Source organism: Rattus rattus, chromosome 10 (assembly GCF_011064425.1).
Source record: "Rattus rattus isolate New Zealand chromosome 10, Rrattus_CSIRO_v1, whole genome shotgun sequence".
Classification (NCBI taxonomy): Eukaryota; Metazoa; Chordata; class Mammalia; order Rodentia; family Muridae; genus Rattus; species Rattus rattus.
In genome coordinates, this window is record NC_046163.1 from 47442781 (window position 1) to 47470257 (window position 27477).

Sequence of the window (27477 nt, forward strand, 5' to 3'; positions counted from 1 at the left end):
GGACTCCATTCTTTGAGAAGAGCAATACTCATTCTTCACCTTGGAGCTATCACTGCAGCCCCCAAATTGTTGTTATTGGGGGTTTAGGGAACAATGACCAAAAAGTCAGTGTCTGTTCGATATATAAGTAATTTAGAAATATTTTTGACCCTTTGTTGAGTTCATAGATACAGAGCCTGCAGGGGTGACAGGCCAGCTGTGCTGTGAGTACGCACTCTCATTTAGTGAAGAAAAGGTGGGAAAATGACATCAAGGCCGGCCTTTGCCTCTTTGGCCTTTGATTTCTCGAGGAACTGTCCTTTGATTTTCCTGGCCTGCAGGTCTACTCCCTGCCAGTTCCTCTCTTGTAGCATAATCCTTGTCCCTGCTGGTCCTTGTCCTCTGCTGAACATTCTCTTTGTTGTCCCTTATTACATGTTTAGCTAATTTGACAGTTTGAGCGTCCAAGGCAGTTACTACTTAAAAAGACAATGTTGACCCTATTGACTAATTCAGTTTTCTTCATTATAGATGCTCATAGGATCGTATCTATCTTACCTATCCAGATAAATAACAGGTAGATGTTACACAGGCACTCTCAGTAGATGGTGAGCATTGTCACAAGAGGGACTAGGTAGTGTGTGTGTGTGTGTGTGTGTGTGTGTGTGTGTGTGTATGCATGCATGCACGTGTATGCATATATGTACTTATGTGTGGACATGTGGACATGAGTGTGTGGGTGTACACAAACAGGCTTAGAGACACAGGTCAACCTCCCATGTCTTTCTCAGGATGTCTGTCTACCTTGTGTTCTGAGACAGGGTTCTTCACTGGCACAGAACCAGGCTGGCTGGCCAGTAAGTCCCAGGGCATCTGTCTGTCTCCTCTTCCCCAGCACTGGGATTAGAAGGGTGCAACATTGCATTTTAGTTGGCTTCTGAGGCTCAAACTCAGGTCCTCCTGCTCGTGTGGCAAGCACAGTACTGGTGGAGCTGTTAACTCAGACTCAGCCTTCTTCACTCGTCATCCTAGCACTCCGGTTGACACATCTCCATGGAGACATCAAAAGTTCGATGCTTAGTGGAATGTTACATCTCCACAGGATCTTCTCATTTCTCATGAAAAGACATCTATGCAGCTCTCCTTTTCCCTATCCTGCCACTCTATGACCTGTCACCTTTGCCCATGGAAATAAATGCATGATGATTTCAGATATGGAGCCCCATAGAGCTAGAGCATAGAAAAGATGGGGCAACTCTTCTCTAAGACCTGGCATGGCTGGCGATTGCTGCTGTACTTGAAGGGAAGAGAAGGGTGAGGAGCTCCGAGGTTATCACTCATTTCTACCCTTTGGGGAAACTTTGTTTTCTATTCACATTCAGCAAATGATGCTCTTGTACCAGTAACAAATGTCAAGTGCTCTTCCTGGGACTTTGGGGAGACAGAGCATTAGCAAAGGAGGAACAATCCAGCAAAAAGGACAGGAGTTCTATTTAAGGACAGGGAAGCTAAGTAACAAATGTCACCCTGAGACACCAGGGAGACAGCTTTGCATCAACAACCATGAGTGCAGGGAAGAAAAAAAAGAAGAAGAAGAATATGCCCACGGCGACCTGCGATTATCCTGGCTGCCTGCTTTCTAGAATATTCCAGGAACCTCCCTCTCATGCTTGACATGATCCTTAGCTCTCAGCATTACCTTATCCATGGGCTATGGTGCTGTCTGAGCTGAGTGTTGGGGGCCATGTAGGGAATTTGTGGGAGCTGCAAACCAACGCTGACATACACTTTAAACAGCATTGCTAATAAGAACACTACGGCTCCAGCCCACAGTGGTTTGGCGTACGTTACATTTCTTTGTTTATTTATTCATTGAACAGCGGTGAACCCTACTCAGTGGTAAGTGTGGGAGTCATTGTTCAGTCCCCCTCTATTCGAGGTTGGAACTGGGATAAGGTCTTATCCACCTTTCATCTCCACCGAGGGTAAAGGAAATGAGGAAAGGAAGGTTCTCAGTTCATAAGTGAGCAGAGAGAGGGTAAGTAATTCCAACCAAGGCCCACGAGTGTTAGATGAACAGGGTAACCAGAATTCTGTCAGGGCTCATGAGCCATCGGACACATCTGCACTGAGCAGTGAAATCCAGGGAGGGTCTCTTGCAGGGTGAGCCTCCTTTTGTGCGAAAGATATTTATACTTTTCTCCCCCAAAAGCAAAGTGCTGTGTGTGTGCGTGTATTCTCAAGAATGCAAGTAGGGGAGCAGGTGTGTATGAGTGTGCACTTATGTGTACTAGCACATGTGTGAAGTCACAGGTCAACTTTGGTTGTCCTTTCTCAGAAATTGTCTACCTTGGTGTTTTGAAACAGTCTTTCATTAGCCTGAGTCTCTCATCAATCCAGTTAGGCAAGATGGCCAATAAACTCCAGGGATCCACCTGTTTTCATGTCCCCAGCAAGGAGAAACAAGCATGTGCCACTGTGCCTATTTTTATATGGGTTCTGGGATTATATTTGCACATCACAGACTTGTACAGCTGAGCCATCTTTCCAGTCCCTCAAAGGTACCATTTTATCATATCAGGAACTCTCTGGGCCCACAACACCATCATCTTTGGCCCAAAATACTGTCATCATCTCTTCAGTGGGTCTTTATTTCCAAACTTGTTTGCTTGTAGCCTATTTGCAACAGTTGACAGAGCCATACTCTCTAACTTGAATCCCATCACACTATCAGTCTTGTGTCCCCAGTTCCCCAAGGCCTACAAACTCATGTTCATCTCAGGTCTGCCCTGCCGTCCACCATTAATTTTCTGACCATAGCACCCATCTTAGTTACTTTCTATTGCAGTGGCAAGATACGATGATCAGTGCAACTCAGAAAAGTAGGAATTTTGGGGGGGTGTTTGTGTGTATTGTAATTTCAGAGGATTAATTAAAGTCATAACCTTCATGGTGGGGAACATGGTAGCAGACAGACAGGTATGACACTGGACCAGTAGCTGAGAGCTTATGCCTTGACCAACAGGCAAGAGGCAGAGAGTGCTAATTGGGAAGAGTGTGAGCTTTTGAAACCTCAAAATCTACCTCTAGTGACACATCTTCTCCACAAAGGCACACCTATTAATCCTTCCCAAACAGTTCTACCAATGAGCGGGCAGCTACTCAAACATATGAGGCTACGGGAGGCATTTCTCATTTAAATCACCACATTCTATTCCCTGCTCCCCAACCCCCCGTATGCTATGGCTACCTCATAATGCAAAATACATTTAGTCCAACTTCAAAAGTCCCCATAGCCTTTCAGTCCCAACATGATTTAAAAGCCCAAAGTCTCAAATGAGACTCAAGGTAGTCTCTTAAATGTAACCTCCTATGATATCAAAAATGGGATTAGATTATTTCAGCATACAATGGCACAGAATATATATTATCAATTCAAAATGTCAGAAGGATGAAATGCTGGACTCAAGCAAGATGGAAACCTAGAAGGAAAACTCCAACCTTGTACCTCCATGCCTGGTGTTAAAGGGCTCAGAAGACTCTGACCTCCCAGGTTGGCCGACCGCAATACTCCTAATCACTTTCTCCTCACTGAGCCAGACACTCTATTTACCTTGAAATTCCTCAAATCTCTTATGTATTCTCCAGCATCATGGCCTTTCATGGGATAGTCTTTCTTTCTGGAACAATCTTAGTTATCTTAGTGGGTTGCCTTGGTGTCCTGCAGCATTTGTTCAAAACCACCCTGTCATCCTGTGTTCAGGATGTCCTTGTCTTGGCTTATCACATTGCCCCTGCCTGCCTCTCTTACCCTTCTGCCTGTTTGGTTCACTCTTTTCTTTACTGCATCCTTCCCTTCCCACTAGAACTAAAGCTCCATTGTAATGGAAAACTGAATCACCTGCTCTAACAGTGCCAGGTCAGTGGCTGAGGACGGCTGTGAACAAAGCCAAATACAAAATCATAAATGACTTTATGATGTTATGAGATCTTTGTTGCAAGTGTAAGTGTGTGTGTGTGTGTGTGTGTGTGTGTCTGTATGCATATATGTATGTGTGTATGTATGTATGTATACATGTATGTATGGAACAGCATATCCACATCCACATATGCACACAGAGACAAAGGTCAATGTTGGGTGGCTTCTTCAATTGCTGTCTGCCTTATACTTTTTATCCAGGGTGTCATTTAGCCTGTAACTTACTGCAGGGGTAGGATGACTGGGCACTGACCCCAGGAATCTACTTGTCTGCCTCCCTAGTACCAATGTACACCATTGTGCCTGCCTTCTATACGTGGCTTCTTTGGGTAACTGAACTCAGTCTCTCATGCTTGTGTGACAAGTCCTTTACCAGCTGAGCCACTGCCCCATCCTCTCAATAACCTAAACATTTTAAAGAAATCACACACTTAATCTTTAGAAGTGTGTACATGGAACTGCTCTTAAAGAATTCTGAGGTTAGACTATGATAGTTCATTTCACACCTGCTCCATGCTTTCTTGGAACGCCCTGTTTCTCTTAGAACCCCTTTTGCTTTTGGACTGCTAGGTGCTGTGGTCTCCCTTTAGAGTAATAAAGTCTCAGAGCCTTATTTCAGTGGCTTCAGCATCTCTCTCTCTCTCTCTCTCATGACTTTTCTTTCTCTCCTTAACACCTCTCCCATAATACTTTGTTCTTCCGTATGCCCTTCTCCTGTTCTCTCAGTTCTCTTTCTTTGTCCTCTCTCCCCGCACTTTCTCCCTGCTCTTCCTCCCTCTTCCTGAACGCCTTTCCCATTTTCTTCCTACTTTCCCCCACTGGTTCCCTTCTTTCTCTCTCCCCCTCCTTTCTTTCTGTTTCTGGATACCTACTAAGTGACCAGTGTGGCAATTTGTTCTGCTTTTCTTTGTAGGAGTCCTGCGGTCCTTGGGGGTCTGATGGTTGATGTAAGGCGATGAGACACTTACTAGAGAGAAATTGTGGCAGATCCAAATACAGTGGGAGAGCTTGGAGCAGGGAAAGGTGAGCCTGGGAAGCACAGAGGCTTTCCCGAAGACAGACACCTGCCTGAAGAATAAGTGGGACTGCATGTGTGAGGGTGGCCGTGTGGCAACTGTCATTCCAGGTGTTTGATGTCATGACATCGAGAACAAATAAGAAAGGAAGAAAAAAGCTAGATCTGGGCTTTCTGTGGATGCTCAGAGAAGATACTCCCTGAATTAAGCCTGGAGGGATGAGTAGCAAAGGACCCTGAGAATTCCAAATATTTCTTTTTTATTCATCCTAATATTGTTTTCTTCATCACTACAGAGCAACCTGGTTTAAGACATTAATTGCTGGTGGATTTTAGTGATCTCAGGAACTTGTGTTTTCCTATCAGCCAGTTACTAGCCAGCACATTGGAAATGGGTGTAAATGAATTCCTGTGTGACTTTCGGGGAGGTGGTGTAACAGATTCCCTGTCGAAGTTCAGTTCTCTCATTCCTTTGTATTACTTTTGAATAGTGTAGATTCCAGTCTTGGATCCTTCCCTGGCATTTGATCATTTCAAATATTCTGATGGTAGCATTTCCTCTGTCCCTTAATAGATTATTTCAAGCCTTCCAACTGTAAGACCGTTCTTATTTAAACCCACAGCTGTTCCCATAATTTCAAACCTAATTCTGTTTCCTCTTAGTTTATGTCTTTGTTAATGGATGTAAGGTTTTAAATTCTTCCTCAAACTTCTACGTGGACAAGTAGAGTTGCATTCATCCCAAGACCCCAGAAGTTCTATTGACTTTTGCTCTGTCTTCAGCATGCTTTGACCTAATCTTCTATTTTCTGGGAATAGAAAGTATCTCTCGGTACATGGGATGTGGCCACAGCAGGCTTGCTCATTGAAGAAGTGCAAGATAGGTATAGAAGACAGGTGTCTGTCTGATGACTACAATGTCTTAAGCAACAGTCCCCTGAGATAACGGCCCAGGGAACTCAGCAGAGATCTTGCTATTGATAAGGAAAGTCTTGAGTAGGGAATATAGTAATTCGGAATAAAGTAGGAACATGTGAAGAAGCAGGGCAGTGGATCTAGGAATAAAAGATTGGGTTTACATCATTGAAGGTCAAGGTGCAGGGATATGACTGCAGTAAAGTTGAGTGTGGAGGATGGGTGGTGAATGCTGTGGAATCACATGCAGAGCATCCTACAGAGTCAGCAGTGTGAACATGAAGGAAGTCAAAACCTCCCAGGGCCTGTATCCTGCTCTGCCCTTAGAAGTTCCTGGAGGCTGGGTCAGGCCAGGCTTTCACACATGACCTTAGTACTTGCTTTGTTCCAACATATGATTCCCATAAAACTGCTTCTCCTTGTGTGGACTGCTAAGAAGCTACAGATCCCCAACATTGCACTGAGGGTAGAGGGACTTGGAGGGTTTGCAAATCAACCCAAATGCTAGCACTCGGAGAGCAGTTTCACCTGAGGGGAGATTTTACATATTGAGATATTGTGAGCATCTTTTCTCCCTGTAGTGAAATCTCTGCCACCTTAGTAATAATAAGGCCCAGAAATGAGCAGAAAGAGAAAATGGGAATTCATATTCTGCAGTATATATTTCAGTGGCTTTGTACTTTTATACTAGACCAACTCAGCCTGTCCGACTCTGAAGCATGGAGTCAGCTATTTTTTTGAAGAATATAAAATTTTCTTAATATACAAGAGCTTGACATGCCTGGTGGGTCAGAATATTTCATGCTATCATTTGGTTAGGACATACAAGTTTTTTTTTAACTTCATATACTTATTCATGTCCCCTTTTAGACTGTCCAAAGCATGGGTGTGTCAAGTATTTCATTCATTGTAAATTCTCCCGCTTTTTTTTTTTAAATAGAAACACAGGATCTATGTAGGAAACATGTGAAACCTGCAACATGGGAATGTTAGGTTAGCATTGTAGGAGAAGTGTGCATCTTGGAAACATAGATTTGTTCTCAACATTGTCACTTGGGTGTGTGTGGGTGTGTGTGAGTGGATGAGTAGATGGTGGTGGATGTGTATTTCCTGATGCAAAAGAATGAAGGCTGTTTTGCCTCCTACATGCTCACTTACTCTATGGTTAACGGGAAGAAACATTTTCCTGTATTTCTACAAGTTCAAGGCTATGAAAGGCCTCTAAAAGGAACACACTGGGACTAAGAATCAGATTCACCAAGATTTTTCAAGAAGAAATGGGATAATTTTTTTTAAAAAAAAATTGCAATTTTGTGATCAAAATAGAAGCCATGGGGAAAGTCAAGGAGAAATGAGGAAGAAATGAGGGAGTGAGAGTTGGGATATTTTAGCAGTCAGCTGGAAAGACTGGAAAAAGAGACAGAAGGAGAAAAAGGAGGGCAGAGGGAAGAGGAGGGGGAGGAGAAATGGGAGGCACATGGAGGAGGAGGGGAAGAAGGAGAAGCGATAATCATAGCTAATATTTCTTTTCAGGAGAAGCAGGACCGAGGAGGCTATTCTAATTGGTAATAGTTCAAGGATGACAATGTGCAGTGAAATATATTGGTGGAAGGACCCTAATAAGGAACACATCTTTCAACTTTACTGTTTGACAGGTATTGTTCCGAGTGCTCTCATGTATTAACTCATTTAATCCTTCCAGGAGCCCTATGAGGTAGATACCGGGGTTTAACCATATCTCTTTGTGAAGGAAATGGAGACACAGAGAGATTAAACAATCTATCAAAGGCCATATACCCTAGCGATAAAACGGGAAACCTGCAGAGGGTGAACATCCCTTGTTCGATATGCCCAGGATCAGCCATATTTTTGTACTTTGTATTTTTTTTCAGACTTTGAAATACTTTTTTTATTTAGATATAATGAGGTATATTTGGACGGAGATCAAATTCTACACAAATAACGCATTTATGTTTCAGGTACATTGCACATTCGCAGCCCGTAAATAATTCTGTTTACTTTTAGTGCTAACCATTGCATGAAGTGTGTGTGGAGTCACACCCATTGGAGTCCAGATCTTCCTGTTGGAGGCACTCAACTTTGATCTCCCTTCCCTCGGGGCAATGTGGGAGCCGAATTGGATTTGGGCCTAGTTGCCTTGTCACTGTCTGGCCTTTGTCTTAGATTGTGGATCAAAAGCCTCTCCCTGTTTACGGCACAAGAAGTTTTCAGCCGGAACAAGACCCTTCTGGGTCTCCAGCAAGGTTTGACCCCTGCTGAGCCCTGCCTTTGCATGTGGAAGCCTTTTGTCCCCAACTGGGAGCAGTCTGGCCAGGTACTTCTCACCTGAGTCATAGAATTAGGATGGCCTTCCTGGCTATTTTCCTAATTTATTCAGGCCTCATAGTCGGTCCTTTGTTACCGGAATCTCAGCCAGGGTTCCCCACTGTGTTTGGCAGATACCTGCTAAGTGCTGTACCTTAGATATATAGTTTAGTCAATAAAGAAACCAGAAGCTCTGTTCCTCTTCTGGCTTGACACGAATAACCTGTGTGTGTGTGCTTCTTTCATCCCGCAGGCTTTCGCCCGGTACCGTGTCGGTGCTGGCGCCGACAGGGCAACTGGACTCCTTGAAAGTTCTGAGTGATGAGTGGCCGGGCACTGCTTTCGTCTCAGGAAAGGACTGTCGACAACCTAGTGAGTAGCTTCAGAACGGAGCGGGTCATAAAAGACTAAGGCTGACTGGAAGTTTGCAACTTCCAGTTTTGTCCCTTCCACCTCTGTGTTAACCACCAGTGATCTGTGATTTAGTCGCTCATGCCTCCGTAACCAAACCTCCCAAATCCCTAACAATAGGGACTGAGCTGATGAACCAATCCATGTTGAGGGGAGGTGCATGCTAACTATGAGAACGAGATGATGTATTCTCAGGACCCTTCCATTCAACTCATGTACCTCTCACCTGGCTGTTCGTTTATATCCTTTAATGCCAAAGGAGGACACATAGATGGAATTGATCCTTGCATCCCGTAGCTGTTTTAGCAAATTACCCAACTGAAAGAGGGGATTGCAGCTTGGTTACAGCTCCTGATCAGACTTGACAGTTGCATGCAAAACCTGTTATGAAGACAGTCTGTAGGATCGAGCCCTGTTGAGCCCTAACCCTCCCCCAAATAACTAGTGTCAGCTTTGGTATGAGTTTTAAGATACCTCCCAGATGCTGGAGCAATTGTTGGTGTAGAAGTGGTATCAGGAAGGTCCCGAATGACAGTAGTGGATCTGGCACTTAAGTCAGTATGATGTATGTAGCTGTTAGGTGCTCAGTGAGCAAACACCATGCAGACCGGAAGGGAAGGAATCCGGAACGTACCAATGCAGCCAGTAGGAAGCTGCTGGGGAGTACAACCAGAGATGTTCTCCTGAGTGTCTCAGAAAGGGGCCCTGGGCGTTTGCAGAAAATGTGGGCGCATTTGAGAGGAATTACTGAGGAAAGTAGGGTGAGACATTCAAGGTTATTAGTGAATTCTCCTATCGCCATTTCTCTGTGAGGGGACATGGATGAGCTGTGTGTTCTAAAGGCATAGCCTGGAGATGAGGCCCTTTGGAGGGATCCTGCTGGAGACGTAATTGCAGGAATCCTGCTGGGGCAAAGGTGGCTGAGTCTGGGAAAGTCTGTGGAATTTGAGTAAAGCTGAGCAAGATGCACTGGATAGAGTGGAAGCTTTCAGTAGAGCCAGAATTTGGGTGAGGGAATTAAAAAAATAGAGTTTAGGAAACTATGCTAGGGAAACCAATATATAGACCTAAGAGCAGAGAGAATGCACTCTATACAAGAGACAGAAGAGAAGGAACTAGGGAAAGAAGGCGGCCAGAGCATTTGAAACACTTCCGGCTTGCTTCTAAGGAGCTCCTTGGAAAGGTTCATTATGAGCAAATGTCAGGACAGTTTGTGTCTGTGGACATGGAGCAGGCCCTGTCACTCTGGCTTAGGCCCACAGAGCTGAGGGAAGGTGAGGCTCTGCGGTGTGTGTGTGTGTGTGTGTGTGTGTGTGTGTGTGTGTGTGTGTGGTGGGGTGTGCACACAGGGTACATCCCTCTGGCCTGCAGTGTATGGAGAGCTTACGCTCAGCAATTGGCAGCCGATTCTAGCTGTGCCAGGAGGAAGGGCAGAAGGGTCACAAGCTGGACAGTCTTGCAGAAAAGGAAGAAGCAGAAGTCACAGAGGTCTAGTGACCTGAGGGTTGGGGGTGCGGGGCTTAACAGGAAATGGAAATTGGGTGAAGTTTTAAATATGTGTATGAATGCTGGGGGGAGGAAGGGAACCTCAAGTCAGCCTGTGGACTAGAGGGGACCCACTTTTACATTCCTGAATTTTTCATAAAGGCATGAATATTTCAAAGGTCGTTCTCAGAGAGAGGGAGCAGAATGCATAGGTCGGGTTGTTTCCCTGAGGATACAGGAAGCAAAGTGCAAGATTAACCTCTTGCTGGTGGCTTTTTCTCAGTGTGACTGTGGATACCAAACTACTGTACTGCAAGACTAAAAAAAGAGTCTACTTTTACTTTTTCCACGGACTCTCTTTTTCTTGCTTTCTCATCAAATTATCAAAGAGCCGCTAAGATCATTCATTACCAATAGTCCTGGCTACTTCATTTTGCAATTGGAGCTAGGATTCTACTGGTATTTTCTCAGTTTTGTACATAAAGCTGACCTAAGGATACAGTTCATATGCCTTGCAAGTTGATTTCTAGGGGGAAATTGGGGGGTACTAGAGAGACTCAAGGTTAGATTAACTGGGCATTGGAGGAAGGAAGGCCCTAGACCCCAGTCGTCACAGTGGAGTATGAACACACTTGTGCACAGTGAGAGCAAAAGGAAATCAGAGAGGATGGAGCTGTAGATTAATATCCTTTTGGATTTTAATTTATAAGAGAAGGAAGACTTTATTTTGAACTTTAATTTCTCTCTGGGTACTTATTAATAAAAGATTCATATCTGAATACATACCAGCACTTCAGACCTTTTATGCTATGAAGGAATACATGTTGATAACTGCTGAGCTCCATTAGAAATCTGGCTGGGTAGTGAGGGGGGGGTGACTTTGGCGTAGGACACAGTGAAGCCCAAACATTAATGATTGGTCTACTAGCTCTACTCGAAGCTGAGTTAGGCCTTGACTGGGTCCCAGGAAGACAAGACAAAGAGTAGTTCTCCAAAGCATGAAGCCCTGGGCAGCACTGTGACTTTTCCTCATCTCCCAGCACCACTGAAGATCAAGAAGTTTACCTGGGTGTAAGGCCACAGACTAAAACCCTCCAGGCATGGTAGCCCCCTAGTGCACTTTCATGTTGAGGTACACAGTTTAGTTTTTATGCAGGAATGAGAAAGAAACTCTTGCTCCCTGGTCCTATGCTCAGATGGCAAGCTTAAGCCCAGGCTCCTTGGGAATCACCCAATGGGCAACTCCATAGAACGGGTCCGTGCACCACTTCTCAGAAATGACTCTAATGCAGAGGCTATATTTTGGCCACTCAAGAGATATACCATTAACATTTTAGCTACATTTCTCCTTGCAAGGTGGAAATCGGTAGAAATGTAGAAGGACATGTAGGAACGTATGGATGATGAGAGTGAGCACATCTGACTTCCCAGTTTAGATTTGCTATGGTCTAAGTGTTGTCTGTAGACTCTGTGTTCTATGCTGGACTCTGCCTTTCATAGGAGGTAAGGTATTTGAGGTATGGTTCAATCAGGAGTGAAAAGCATCTGTTGCTTTTCTGGAAGAGACCTGGGGAAATCCATGATGAGATGCTATCCATGAACAGCCCCTGCAAGACTCCCAATCTGCCAGCTCCTTGCCCATTCAGAACACGGAGCAGTATGATATTGTTATTTATAGATTATTTAGTGTAAGATATGTGGCTCCAGCATGAATGAACTAGGGCATAGACTCCATACAGTCTCTTAGATGACTCCTAGCCACCAGCCATGATTCTTTGAGGCAGCTATATGAACACAGAAGTGTGACTTCCTGGAGATGGGGGCAAGGCTTTTGTCATTCTCAGTAGCTCCTTCCTCCTGGTGACCACAGGTTTGATGCTGAGGTTCAAGATCAGAGACAAATTGGAAGATGTTGGAGAACGTGTTTGCTTGTTTGGTTTTCTCTTTTCCATTCTCACACTTCCATAGCATAAGCACTTCTGTTTACTCTCCCTTGAAAGGGGACTACTAGGGTACATATCCCTATATCCTGACACGCCCATTCCTCAACCTTTACAACTGAGGCATAATGCAGCCTTGTCTAGAATGGTGCCTAGGCATATATTTACTTGGTATGTGTCTACTTAATGACACAAGCATATAGATTTATCTTTTGTTTTTACTCTCGGTCACTTGGCCAGTCATTCAAAAGAGCCACTCAAATACCTTGCCTCATACAAAAGGCAGAGTCCAGCATAGAACACAGAGTCGACAGAAACCACTTAGACCATAGCCAATCTAAACTGTGGAGTTACTTTGAAGTGACTGCCTAGCTAGGGAATAGTTTTCTAGGCTTCCACTATTATCCCTAGATCTTAAGATTTAGACATCTAAATTCAAGTCTTGGTCAAGGTTTTCAAGAAATGGGTAAGCCTCCTTCATACCCTTTCTTCCTGCTAAGTATGGTAGATGACACACATGGGAGATGAGTGACAAAGAGCTGGATCTCTAGGTCACGATTATGGAAGGAGGTACCATGGCTGAAACGTGTCTTAAATTATTGTATAGCGGGAAATATATTTGATTTGTATTTGAGGCATTACACATTTTTGGCTTCTTTCTTCCTTTAGCTCTGTACAGCTCCAGTGATTTCTAATGAATGTGCTTTGTGGGTAAATTAGACCCAAAGGTTTCCAAGTAATTGAGAAAAAACTTAGTCTGAGTCTGACTTACATACACACACACACACACACACACACACACACACACACACACACACACACACGAAATGTGTTTTTCTGTTTAAATTGAAGGAAGAACCTGAGACTTTTGGCCTCTGCAAGATTTTTAAAATCATTTATGGATAGCTTTATTCTTCCAAGGTCATTGACGCTTTGTTCAATAGAAAGAAAATGAAAATTTAATTTCCACTGCTTCTCTGTTGGTCTAGTTTTGTTGATTGGAATCACGATTGGGATGGGGTGGGCATATGGTGCTACCTCAACTTCCAACTCCCTTCCTTGGAAATGTGAAACATAAAAACAGAAAAGGAACGCTTGTTTAGAACCGTGCTTTTGGTGGGACAATCTGTCAGAGGAAGATAGGCAAGTAAATCCATGGTGTTGAAGGCAGGGACATGCACTTAAAGCACTGGAAATACTGACTAACAGATGGTAGCCTAGGCCAGAGGCCCAATGAATACAGACAAACTCTCAGGCTGAATGCTTCAACAGGGTGGTAGACATAACTGACTGCAGTTTAGCAGATTGCTGGAGTGACATCTAGGGTATTTTGGAGAGTCCACAAGTATTATTCATAGCCTGGCTTCTTTCCCTCGAAACATCCCTTGAGAACAACAGTTTCCCTTATGACCAGACCATTCCAGTTAAGGAAAACATAACCCACTGGGTCAATAGCCATGACTTAGGGAGCAAATGAGTTTCTCCTTCCTTCAGACCAGTTGATTTTTTTATGTCTCTCCCTCCCTCCCTCCCTCCTTCCCTCTGTGAAGCTGGTAGCCCAGATTTTGGCTGATCAGGGCAATAATTTAAAGTGCAAGTGACGATAACCCTGGACCATTTCGGGAAGAGAAGTTGCCAGCACAGAAGAAGAAGTCTGCACAAAATACGAGTGTGTATATATATATTTTTTGCAACAAAAGAAACTATTTATTTGGAATCTGCATTACCAGTACAAATTAGGAGACTGTAAAACCTACATCGTGTTAGTATCATTAGAGAACACAAAAAGTTCAGCTGGAATCGAAGGGGACAGAGGCCTGTGCTCGCACAGAAGCAGAAAAAGCTTAAACTTTCAAAACCAAAGTAGAACCGAGCTTTGCAGGTTTATACTCTCAATAATAAAGAAAAAAAGAAAAAAAAAGAAAAGAAAAGGGGGGGGGATAAAACCAACAACCGAAGGAACACACTTCAAAATGAAACCCCCCAGAGGGAAGAAGAAAGAGGGAAAACATTCGATATTTTATTTTAATGAAAGGGAAAGAAAAAGTTTACAATAAAATAAAATAAAATAAAATAAAAGTTTCCAGAAAGCTTTGAGCTAGGCTGGAGAGCACAGAGGTGACGTGAAGAGGCCGCCTTTCATCTCCCAGGACATAGAAACAAGAGCTAAACTGTCTCTAGGTGGAATGCTTCCTACAGCAGAGACCCGGGACTCTGGCTTCCCTTCTTCATGCATCTGGCGGGAATTCTGTCTGCTTTCTGAACACTTGAGTGTCTGCATGAGCAATGTCTGAAACTGAGTGTCTGTCCAACCACATGGCCTTCTTTTTCCCTAAGACTGTGACAAACGTTCTGGTGAAGCCCACCTGGCATTTTAAAGAGTTAACCTCACCAGAGGTGAGTGACAAGTGGACCCAGATTAAAAGACAGCTTCTTAGTATTCAAATCCCAGCCGTGATCCTGGCTCCCTACTTCATCCACACTGTGCCCAGAATGTGGGAATCTGGATCCCAAGAAGATGGGCCCAGGGCGGGCTTCACGGATCTACTGTACTGGGTAACATTGGCTTCCATGGCAGTACTGCCTGTAGAGTTCTGCCTGGAGAGAGATCCCACCTTGTTGGGAGCTTCCTGTGGACTGTTGATGTTAGTCAGGGAGAAAGAAAGCCCTTGATTGGGACATTCAGAATCAACAAGCACTTTTGTTTTCAATGTAAGAAATCCCCTGGACAGACTCGGTGAGTATTTAAGGAAGGAAGTCCCTGCCTCATTATCTCGGGGACTGCAGAGTACCACATACCCTGGGCATGCAAGAGAGCAGGGGCATGTGGCCGTGGGCATTATCGTTGGTTTTGACATTGACTGCAGCAAAGCAGAGGGGAGAAGCAGCCTTCTCTCCCAGCTGTCTCTTTTCACATCACCCTGGACACATATGTAAGGAACAAACCTAGTAAGACCCATAAACCCAACAGCGGAAAAGGAGCACCCCCCCTCAAATAAACAAAACCAAAAAGAAGACAAAACAAAACTTTCTCTTTCTGTATTTTTAAGAGCAGGAATAAAGAGAAGAATTCATTTCTGGGTCAAAATTAATAAACATAATGTGTTAGGTTGAACCTATTATGTTCACTATTCCAACCTTTTTTTTTCTTTTTTTCCTTTTTTTTTCCCTTTTTTTTTTTTTTCCTTTTTTAGTTTACAAAATGAATTACGGTCACTTTTAAACATCATGAAAGAAGAAATGGATGTACACACCTTGACACTTTTCTAGCATTCTTGAACTAATTCACAAATGCGAGAAAATAAAAAAGAAAAACGGGAGAAATGAGAAACATAGGTAGTTCGGTGTTAAAAAACATATGCAGGAATGATGTGTATTGTTACAGAGAGAAGGGACGCTTCCCCTTCCTGTTTTGCGTGCTATGAGGGTCATTTTTAAAACTTTTTTTTATTATAAACACTATTAAATTCAGACCGCTTTTTTGGTTTTTTTTCTTTATCTGAATATACAAGAACATTCATTATCAAATGTTCATCATCAATACTACAAAGAACGAGACACAAGTCGCAAGAAACAATGGAAAAATGTTAATAAAGCTGAAAGAATTGTTGAGTTTTTTTTTTCTTTTTTTTTTCCTAAGATTTTTTTTTTTTAAATTTGAGTTTCTGTAGTTTTATCTTTTTTTGGTATCGAAGTCAGGTTTTTCTGGGCAGAAAAAAATAAAGAGGAGGAAAAAAGAAGCGAAGATAGGTGTGAGGAAAAAGCAACCGAAATAAAAATAATAATATTAATAATAAGTACTACTACCACAGGGGAGGAAATGGAGAGAAGGTGTCTGTGGGCTTAACAGCTACCCAGAGGTCCATTCTACTCCAGCAGGAAGAGGTGATGGTAAACCAAGGTATACACTGGCAACGCCATTTCTCAGGAGGGAATTGCTGCTGTTGGAAACAGAGCTCTCACACTCGTACTTAGAGAATACGAAGAAATTCTGGGGCACAGTTTTTTTTTAGGGGGAGTCTATAGCATTGACCTGATCTGAAATCCTGGGGAGCTGAGTTTCTAGAGGCCACACTCGTTCCAATTCTATCTGGGGACTGCCAGTTTTCCCTAGCCTTGCTTGACAACAGAGATCTGGTGGCTGCCATGTTGGAGGCGGCAGTGAGCATGGATGTCAGACCACTGGCTATGTGTTGGAGCTAAAGGCGGCCTAATCAAGTGCTGGGTGGGTCTCTCTGTGCAGCTACTGCCTGGAGAGAAGCAAGCTGTGAGGATGGTACTACTGCAGCACGATCCACTCATGTCCCTTCATGTGTTCGATCCACAGCTGGGGTCATTCTTGTTTTCAAGAGAGCCCTTCAGCAATTCTTACAATTTGCTCCATGTTACATGATGTGATCCAGCCATGCTTCTGTTAATGGTTTCAATATATTCTTGCCACAAGGACAAAGATCTAGGCATGGCTCAGGTTTGATGACAGTCTTTCTAGTGACTTGGGTCAGCTAGACAAATTTTCATTTGCCAAATAATTCCGTTCTGCATTATCTTCAAATACTCGGTCCCCTCAGGTTTCCAGTATACAAGCCTGACTCCTCCGAACACACATGAAGCGTGTTTCCCATTTATCACTGTAGTACTGTGGAATGTGTGTGGTGCTGTGGGCTTGTCTCTCAGTCCTCAAGCTCTTGTACTTCTTCCTGGGAGTCCCTGAAGCAGAAGAGTTGTGATAGGGACAAGGACTTGCAGAGCCTCATAATTGGATTCAAGTTGAAACTAATAAAGCCAGGTTCTACTCCTCTAGCTTTGAATCTCCTCTCTATCCTAAGAAGACAAATGGAGCAAAACCAAATCAGAGCAGAAAGCCTCTGAAACAGCACTCTGTCATTACTACGATGGCACCAAGGTCTGGATAACAAGCAGAGATTAGAAGAAGAAAACCATGTATTGTTCTGACTTAGCATGAAATGTTTGGCATAGAGACATTGCTTTTCCTGACCATCAGACCTGGAGATTAAATATAAACAAAACCAGCTTCTTGGGGAGGGGTGTCTTACAAGCCCCTTGGTGAGCCAAGTATACCAATTCCCATTTTACAGAGGAAGTGCATGAGGCTCCAAAGATATCTGGCCACTTGTCACTTAACCTACTGGTAAAGCTGCCATCTTTATTGCTGGCAGACTCATCTGGAGAATTTAAGTTCATGTCAAAAGCAAGACTACCTTTCTAGCGACTGATATTTTCTGTCAATCCCTTGGCATATAGATAGATCACCGTGATTATTTCAACGACAACAACAACAAAAAAATTCATCACCCTTACTCTATGATTCAATGTCTTCCAAGTAATTAGTAAAAGTTAACCGTATACCTATACCGTTCTCTTCTCTGGAGGGAAAGCCAGAATCAAGACCATGGTTGACTATAATATTTTGGAAAGATAACATAATAAAAACACAAACAAAGCATTCAAATCTGTCATAGACATTGGAAGTCCTGTGTGTGGCTCCCTGAGGGCTGCAGAGGTGGTAGGAATGAAGACGGTTTTACACTTGAATCCTGACTTGCATGTTAACCAAGTCCTGTACATCCTGTACATGTTAGTGGGTCCTAAAAGCCCCAGCTACATACCGCTTCTCTCTCAGGCTCACCAGATAGAGTACTTTGATCACTAGTGTAAGTCTGTATAGGACTTGATTGTTGGGAGACCATTTGGGAGGTATCAGAGTAAACACTGCCAGGGCCTTCTATAGGGGAGGTCACTGATGAAAGGTTAGTAGCATCCTGCGAAGCAAAGCTGTGAGGTTGTGCATATGTCCACCTGTATGTTGTGTATGTGTGCGCATGTCTATGAAGGGACAGTGAAGCCTTTCAGGATGAGATCCTTCACTCTTTATAGACAGCCTCATCAGGACGCCTCTCTTAGACCTGGCTTGCCTGAGGCTCTGCAAATTGAACGGTCGAATGGTCACCATAGACTGTGCCTCTGAGACCAAGAACTGTTTCTAAGAGGATGAGAAAGCTGGTAGGAGTCCTGCCTTTGCCATTCCTTGTGTCCTCCGCTGCTAGACTTCCTGCCTAGGACTCAACCTGATGGAGCTATACTGGGACATGTGGCACCTTTAGAAGCCCAGGTATGGCAGTCCCTAGCAAACACCTGGGGCCAGAAAGGAGAGGAAGAAATCAGGATTGTTCCCAGAAAGAAGGGGGAAATGGAGACAGAGTGGCCTGGAATGAGTAGGGCAGTGTGGTGTATTCCTGCTAAGAGGTAGTAAGAGTAACAAGGGAAACAGAAGGATTGCCTGTAGGGATGAGGGCTCCTAGTGAGGTAAATTTGGCTCCTCAAACCACCAGCATGAAAACATACAAACGCGTTTATTGTTTCTTTGTAATTTGTCTTTCCTTTTTAAATTTCTCTAATTGTGGGGGGAAAAAATCCTTCAGTGAAATAATAGAAGGCAGGAACCAGGGAGTCTATAACAGAGAGCAGGGGCCAGGGAAGATGACAGAAACCAGTCTGATAGCTGGAGGCAGGGAAGGGTGGCTTCTACCCAGAAAAAAAAGGGAAGAGAGTATAAAGAAGTGTCCAGATTGGCTGAAATAGCATCCCAAAGAAGAGAAGAGAAGGAGACTCTTATTGTGTTTGCTGATTGCTTCGACCTCCAGTCTGACCGCTTCAGCGTTGGGAGAGAAACCCTCCCTCCTGCCCCTGCCCCAATTGCGGCACAGGGTCAGCCGGGATGCGATTGCTGGGAGATCAGTTGGAGGTATCAGAGTGAACACTGCCAGGGCCTTCTGTAGGGGAGGTCACTGATGAAGGGGTAGTAGCATCCTGCCAACCTCCATTAGCCTAGAAGGGAAAAAGGGAGAGAAGTCAGTCCTCTGTGATCAGGTGGCCTTTTTGAGCAGACAATGACAATGAGGCAACTTGTGGAAGGGACTGGCACCTGGCACATGGGGACACCCATACAATGGGCTCATCGGGTTGTAGATGATAATATTCCCCCCAACACTCAGATGAGTCCGTCCTCCCAGTGAGCTTTTGGATCCAATGGTGATACCTCCCACTTATGTGATGTTTGTATTTCTCCAAGATTCTGCAATTCAGTCCCAGCCGTCTATGAAATGATAGCTGCCTTCTGGTCAGGAGATATGAGAAACCTATTTGGGCTTTAATCTTGGCAACAAGTTAGCCATTGATGTGGGTAAAGTACCTAAACATGTCTGGCTTTGGTTTCTCCTGTGAAGAATAAGAAGACTGGCTTAATTGTTTTCTGAAGGTCAATCTAGCGCTGTGTGTCCTGAGTATTTATGGGATACCAGGCCCCGCTTTATGCCAGGGTCTAGAATCTCTTTGGTACATAGTGATGAGTGAGTAAAGTTCATATATTCGAGGATGGGGCTAAGACAAGACCATGAATGTCTTACAGTTCAAGACAGAGCCTGATCAACTGTTAAGCCTGTTGTTAAGAAGGCCAGAGCTTCCATGAGGGCAATACTGTGTCTTGTTGGAATATCAGGAATATTAGCAGAATATATATTGCCATGAAGAGAGAAGAGGGAGGACTGGAGAGGGAGAACTAAGTGGGAGAGGGATGGAAGAGAGGGGAAAGGGAGGGACTATGGGAAGGGACAACTAACATTAAGGGGCATTTGAGAGACCATATGGAAACCTGAAAATACATATGTATATGAAAAAATATAAACCGAGTCACCAAATAATGAGACAATGCCCCAACTAGACATCTATGCCACCAAGGAAAACTTCAAGTGCCAGGGTTGGATTACATCTACTTGAGTCATTGGCCAAAGGGACCCCATAAAAAACCCCAAGCATCTCAGGCTGTTGCCAAGGATATTGATTGCTCGCCACAAACTGATGAGAAATCTCTGTAGATAAAGACAACCCTCACATCTCTCATCAAGTGCAGAGAAATTGAGCTGGTGACTAGCTAGAGGCTTTACCCCCTCTGCCTCGTGTTCACAGGGCTGGAAGGTACTGCCATGCTACCAGAGAAGAAAGAAAACTGTCAATCCATTTACAAAACCTGTGATCTACATCAGTGACCTGCCTACAAGATATGCTGGGACAACAGCGGCACAGAGGTGAGAGGAACCAATCACTCAGATTGGATTTAAGGCCTATCCAGGAGATGGAACCCTACTCCAGGAGATTGAACCCAGGACCAACACTGCTAGGGTGGCCAAGAATCTAAGGCTGGATAAGTCATAGGCCTAGGGGAGAAATGAATACTATTGTTTTGCTACAGAAACAAAGCAATAGAGTTACTCCTAATGCCATTCTTCTATAGCCATAGATCAGTGTCTTGTTCATTCACCATCGGAAAAGCTGCTTCTTGCAGAAGATGGGAACCGTCACACAGAGCCACAACTTGGACAGTGAGAGATATTGGAGCACTCAGCCCTAATTGGGATGACTTCATCAAATGCTTTCCTCAAGGTTCTGAGCCCTATGTGAAACATGAAATAGAAAGATTGTAAAAGCCAGATATGGTGGCATCAAGGAAGCAGAGTCCTCCAGAAACAGCAAATATGAATTAACAAAGACAATGCAGTCCCACGGGGCTGTACTGGTTCGAGCCAGAGAGGGCCCCAGCATCTAATCCAGTGGAGGCTCAAAGGGTATATTAACCCACTTAAGGGTAGACAGCACTCTTAGCAGTAGATGGTCAACACTTACACACACACACACACACACACACACACACACACACACACACACGAATTATATTGGCCTTTGCTTGTATTTTGGCTTCTAATTGTGTGTGTGTGTGTGTTTGTGTGTATAAGAAAGATTCTTGTTTGTAGGGAGGTGGGGAAGATCTGGGAGGGGTTGAGAAAGGGGAAAACATGATCGGAATATATAGTATAATTTTTTCAACTGAAACAAACAAACAAAAACAAACAAACAAAATAGGCGAGGGCTTCCATGAGGACAGTATTGTCAGCCAGTATTGTGTCTTGTCTTGTTGGCGCATCAGGAACTAATGTGCTTTGTAGAGAAGATGAACTTTGATGAACATTGAGAAGGGAATTCAAATGAAACATCATGGCTGCCACTGTGGGATGCATGAGAGTGGTAGGAAGATGGGAGAGTGTGAGCTTGACGGGGCCTCTGGAGGCCATTTGTACCAGGCAGTAGGCCTCAACCAAAAGAACTGTCCTGAAGGGTTTGTGGAATGGACAGTCTTTGCACAAAACACCCCGAACTGAGAGAGTTCAGGAGTGATTTTTCTATGACAGTTAATTCTTGATTGATATGTTTAAGATTGCAGAGGTCACTGCACAAAAATGTGTCTCCTGTCCCAATCACTGTATTCTTGGAAGTAATTTATCTCAACTCTGGAAACAGACCATCTCTTAGGGATCCCTGATTAAAAAAATTAGTTTCCATCATCTATTCTCTCATTTTATTCTTTAAAAATTTTAGTCATTATTATTCACATTATCATTATTATAATTCATATTTAGAAAAGACCACCGCATTCCTATTGTAAAATCCATAGTAAGTAGAAGAGAGGATGTCTGCACATTCTATGTGAACAGGTGTCTGGTTATATCTCACTCACGAAGTAGCTGAGATGAAGAGAAAAGCTTCCTGGTCGGTGGCCAAGACGGAACACAGTCCTCCTAACTTCTGAAGCTACTCCTTTCTGCCTCCTTTCCTTGACTTGGCTTCCTTTGCCATTGGCTCACTGAGTGATGATTCAACTTTCCCAGAAAAGCCATATTTTTCATTCAAAACTGTTTCCTCCAGTCGTTTTAGCATAGAGTAGGTTTTATGAAATCCCTAAGAGGGAACATACCAAGTGGCTTATTCCAGGCACTGTCAAGAAGAACATGCCTCCCAACTTCTTTCTCCCCATGAACAACTGCTCTGAGCTCTAACTCCCAGCCCCCTAATCCATCAAATGGTTCTTCCCATTGCCTTCTCTGCTGGAACACTTCTTCCACTTGTATAGGGTCAGGACATTTTATTGAGAACAGTGAAGGCACAATGGGAGGATCTTCAAAGTTCTAAGGGGCAGAGACTTGGCAGCATAACCCAAATCAGAAATAGAATCAATTCAAATTCCTAGTACAGGTTGTCATGGGGACATGCTTCCACTTTGCCACCCAGCTAAGGGCATATGTATTTTGGTGTCATTTGAGGCTTGCTAGGCACAGCAATTATATTTATTGCTTTTTCTACAAGAAAATCTTTTAATGGCATTCATCTTTTTCCTGGGGAAAAAAGGGTAAGATTATCAATAATATTTTCTAAAAAAATAGACAAGCTTAAAAAGCAAAGTGTTCAACACCCATAATCTACTACTCTGAGATAATTACTGTTAGCACTTTGATATCTGTCTATCTTAGTAATTTCATATGTGTATGTTTCCTTGATATTTTGATAGATGATAGATAGATGATAGAAAGATAGACAGACAGATAGACAGATAGATAGACAGACAAAGGCAGGCAAATACTGTGGTGTGCTTAGGGCTTGAGGGAGGTAAGCACACATTGGTATGTGTGCTAAGTAGTATTAGTTCTCAGGAGAAAATGATAAGAGATATATAAGCACTACTCCACAAGACAGAGAAAAGTGCTAGGGGGAAAAGCCACCTTAAGACCGACCTGGTACAAGTCAGGTACAAGGAAATCCCATCTTTATCATGGCACTTGGCACACGGTACAGGAGAGTTTGAGATGACCACCACTGCCTCACTTAACCATGCTATAATTCCATTAAAATGGTCATAAGTGGGGCCCCTGATGGAACATTCAGGAGAGAACATTAGTCGTCTTGTCTCTTTAAAGAAAAATCTGGCATTCCATGCTGCACAGAAATACTGGGAGAGTTCTCTGGGTTATCTCTGAACTGAAATGTATCAAGGAACTTGAATTTCACTTCTTTTCTTAAAAATTCAACTTCCTCACACCAAATATGCCTGGGGTCTAGGGAACTCAAAGATGGTAGAGAAGTTTAGTTCAATCAAAGAACAAAATCAACATTTTTACATATGGTAATTGAACCGGTGAAAGAGAATATATGAAATTTGTAGCCCAAATAAATACATACAATAAGCCTTCTAGCTCTATAACAAACCAAACCAAACAACAGACGCCCCCACCCCCCTCTGCCAACTCCTGTTCTATCTGGAAGCCTAAAGAATGGGCGCACACACACATACACGTACCCCTTAGATTCGGCAATCACCATCCCAGGGCAAGATTCTTCCACATTAGCTCCCCAAACCCATATTCCAGGAAAGCCTTGTAGTCTGAATCAAATTGTGTGGCTGATCATCTTACCCGAGGATATAGCAACTAGGATCCCCTGCTTCTTGCCAAATTTAGCAAACAGCAGCACAGGAGTTTCAAGTCAGACAGGGAGAAGCACTTTGTAAGGCAATTTCATGTAGTACCAAGAGACCTGGGAGAGTTTCCTTCCCTAGAAGTGTTTTGTACAGTGGAGGGCCGCCTGCTGCCCTGCCGTGGCGGCTGGAAATGGCTAGCTCAGAAACTGCAAGCAATCCGAACCCAACTGCACTGTCTTTCCCGTAAATCACTCGAGCTGCTTCCGAGGTAACGTTCCAGCTTTAAAGTAAGACCTTCAGAGAGGTTGTACCATCTTGGGAAACAGCTGACCTCGCTTACTGCCACGTTAACCCTCGGGAGCAATTCTTTCCCTCTTCCCTGACTGCGGGTGAATATTAAGCAGAGCGCTCTGCCTTTGTGTATTTATTATCTGGGCACAGTGAGAGGAAAGGAGGCTTTCATTAGCAGCGGTGGGAGGGAGACGGAAGCTATGCTGTCCTTCACAACGGGCAACGCTTCACCTCAGGAAGCACCCTTGAGGACTTAATCTTTTTCATTTCTGAAAACATGACTCTTGGAAGAGTCATCTGCATGGGGCAGGGAAGCAAGACCCAATCTTACTTTTAGTTTCACCCAGGAAGCTAAAGGCAACCAAATAGGTTGAACCTAGAACCTTATAGAGGGGAAAGGTGAGAGGATTAAAATTGGAACTAAATGCATCAGGTTCCCAAGTTAAGGGGGGGAAAAAAGAGACAAAACACAAATGAAATGTACTAGGGGACGGGGACAGAAATGCTTGAAACAAAAGTGACTCTTTATTCTATGGGCCACTCCGGAATAGGTTTTGCTACAAGTATAACTAAAGACCAAGCATGGCTGTCTGAAGAGAGAGAAAGGAATGAGTCCCAGAACAAGCCTGGGGCAGTGGCAGGCTAGAAAATCCACGAGCCTCTCTTTCTTCTCTGCCACTTTTCTCAAACCAGAACAGCGGGGTGGGCAGGCAGCTGCCTCCTCCTGGCTGTGGAGGATTTTGTAAGGCCTTTAGTTCACTGCAAAGGCTGCTGGGCAGTAAGAGGTCCCCGTCCCATCTCTTTTCCTTCTCACTCTTCCTCTGCGCTTACCTTAGCAGCACGCTGTTGATACAGAGAATTCATCACCTGATTTGACAGCCGAGCGAGCATGGCACTAAGAAACCCTCATTTGCAACCCAGAAATACGCTGAGGTGCCACAAACTGGCTGATGTCAGCACCAAGTTGAGTTAGATCTGCATACGGGCCAGATGCCATTATCAGAGATGCCTTCAGCATGGACGACGAGGTGTACGTGCTTCAGGCCCTCAATCAGCCAGGCTGGTTGGTCAACAGGAAGCAAAATAAAGAACACGGATGTATCTTGTCTTCTCCTCTGGGCACGTGTGGGTTAAATACATACACACACACACACACACACACACACACACACACGAGAGAGAGAGAGAGAGAGAGAGAGAGAGAGAGAGAGAGAGAGAGAGAGAGAGAGAGAGAGAGCGCGCTTCTCTGTATCCCAGACACATCAGTTCACCTGGAAAGCTACACCTTAGATCCATGATTCTTTTCTCTCTTGTTCCCTCCATCTCTTTCTTCTTTGCCTCTTCTACTGCTTTATCTTCTTCCTCCTCCTCCCCCATCTCCTGTCAAATGTGGACAGAGTTCCGCTATGTAGCCCAGGCTGGCTTTGAAATTGTGGTTCTCAAGCGTTGGCGTTACAGCTATGTGCCACTACACATGACCTCATTCGTTGTTCTTCTATCAAGCTAGAAGAACTATGTTTTCCTAATGTGCTTTCCCCAAGATAACCTTGCGAGTGCTTACCAAGAGAGGCTTTGGGATGTCAAAATGTGGTACGAATGTGATTGGAAAGTCCCTCTGGGGTCATCCTCTAGTTTAAAATTTCCCAGGAAAATTTGCAATGGGAAACAGAACTGGGCTTAGCCTGGCACTCCTCCAAGCTTATCTCTAAGCTAGCCCAAAGGGATTTCTCGAAAATGTAATTTTGATCATATCACTGCCCAGGGTAAACCTTTCGAGACTTTCCATTGGCTTCAAGATGAGGGTCAGTGTCCTCATCGAGTCTATAGCATCTTTGATTGTGTTTATTCCCAAGCCAACTCTCTCATTTACGCCTTCAACCATCTCGGACCACTTAGGAATCCCCAGATCGGAGCAGCTCTGCTTCTTCCTCCTTGAATACAGCGCTCTCAAGCATCCAGTGACAGTCACTTAAGTCGAAGCTCTTTGCAAGGCTGAGTTTAACTGCCCTTGCAACCTGCTTCCTTGGCAATGTCCATTTCTGCAACAGGCTCCTCAAGGCTCTGTACACACCTGGTCACCCCACCTACACTGCCACACTGATGTGTTCTTTCACAAGACCTCCCTTATTTGCCAAAGCACAGGAGCGAGGCTGTGTGATATCTGACTCCAAAGAGCCTATCACAGTGTCTGACACATCATTTCGGTAGACGGATCTTGGAGGGAACATGAAATAAACACGTGGGGGACTCCATAGCATCTACTCAGCATCAAGAGACGATACAGGAAGATTGGGGTTCTGAGCTCAACAGTTCAGTCTGAGTATACATTTAAAATTTATTCAAAATGCCAAGTGGAGGTGGGTCTAGTGTCTGGGTAGACTCTGAATGCAGACTGTAACCTTTTCCTTACTTACTAAATTGCCACCAGGGAGACAGCTTACTCCAGACAGTTTGCTATGGTTAACATTTACATGATGGTACTCTGTTTCTGGGGAGAACGGTTGAGTAGGATGCTGTACAGGGCCTCACACACCATCTCAAGAAGTGGCAGTGTCCAGAACAAGTCAAGAAGATACATTTCTTACCTGGAATCCAGACAGTTTCTAGGTCACCACTTTGAGTATTGTGAAACTCTAAAATGTACAGACACAGCCCCTAGTGGTATATGCTTCCCTCTCTTTTCTATTTCCAAAGATGAGACCCACACCCCCCATCCAGTTTTTATCTTAGGATATGGGAATGAAGGTGGCATGTCTAATATAGAATACCCTTACACACACTGAATACAAAGTTTTGAAAATATAAACCCTGTTTTGTTATTACTGTTGTTGGTAATATTTTCATTAGCTAAGTTAGGTAACCTCTTTTGGTAATTTTTTGCAGACATACATGTCTCAGTGTCAATTGTGTTGACTACCTTACCCTGACCCTGTATCTGAGAACTCTTATACAGAAACTCCCTTATACAGAAACTCCCTTATACAGAAACTCACTTGTCGATGAGAAGATCTCTTCCTCACTGCCTCAGATTTGCTTAGTGCCCCACAGTTCCTTAAAGATCAGGACACTCACTTGATCTTAGAATCAGGTCACACTCTGAGACCTGTGCTCACCAAGAACTACCTTTCCTCATATGCCCCTGAAATCAATCATCTGCGTGCATCTTCTCATGACACTGGCTCTAGGATTGCAGTTTCAACAACCTTTGGCAGCCAGGGCTTCCTCTCTGAATGCTAGCTAGCTCTAGGTGAGACTGGGAATGTCACACCACTGCCACACTACCATAAACTCAGGAGCCCTATGATCTTGCTGGGCACGTCTTTCAGAAAGACAGTGCAGTCAACATTACTGGGAAATCATATTCTTGCTATAATGACTTTGGCAATTTAAGATGTTGCAATGACATAGCAGATCCTGTGTTGCCAAAGAGAGATGTCTGATTACCCTAAAGGGAAGTCCAGTGGGAACTTCTTTTGGCTTTGCCTGCCCAGGTCTCCTGGTCTCAGGGAATCTGAGTCATCTTTCAAGGCCAGGTTTGATAGTTGTCTCCCTGTAGACTTCTTCAAGAGGCACCATCATGTAGTTCTCTAGATGTGACTCCATTGACCTTCTGACCTTCCACCCTGACCTTGAACCTTGCCCAGCCTTTCAGAGATCTCCATGGAAACAGTCTCTTTTCTATTCCAGTTACTTCCCTTTTAGTTCTGTCTTGTGCCACTTACTAGAGATACAGGGTTATATAAAAAGTAAGGAGGAAAAAAAATCTAGTTTCTAGTATCAGGGATTTTATAGTTTTGTGGAAAACAGATACTTGTTA

At 43.9% G+C, this 27477-nt stretch overlaps 1 protein-coding gene across 4 annotated transcripts in view; it reads right to left on the bottom strand.

Annotated features, from left to right (window-relative positions):
* Pbx1 (PBX homeobox 1) overlaps positions 1–27477 on the bottom strand; it is a 308344-nt gene that overhangs the window by 19885 nt on the left and 260982 nt on the right. For 2 of the 4 annotated variants that reach the window (XM_032915422.1, XM_032915420.1), the window contains one exon: positions 13728–18895. The exons of the other annotated variants lie outside the window; for them this stretch is intronic. Coding sequence is in view for 1 of the 2 variants with exons in the window: in XM_032915420.1 (XP_032771311.1) it covers positions 18803–18895 (93 nt within the window). In the remaining variant the exon portion in view is untranslated. Of the gene's footprint in view, positions 1–13727; positions 18896–27477 lie in introns of those variants that run through there. 4 annotated transcript variants of the gene reach the window in all.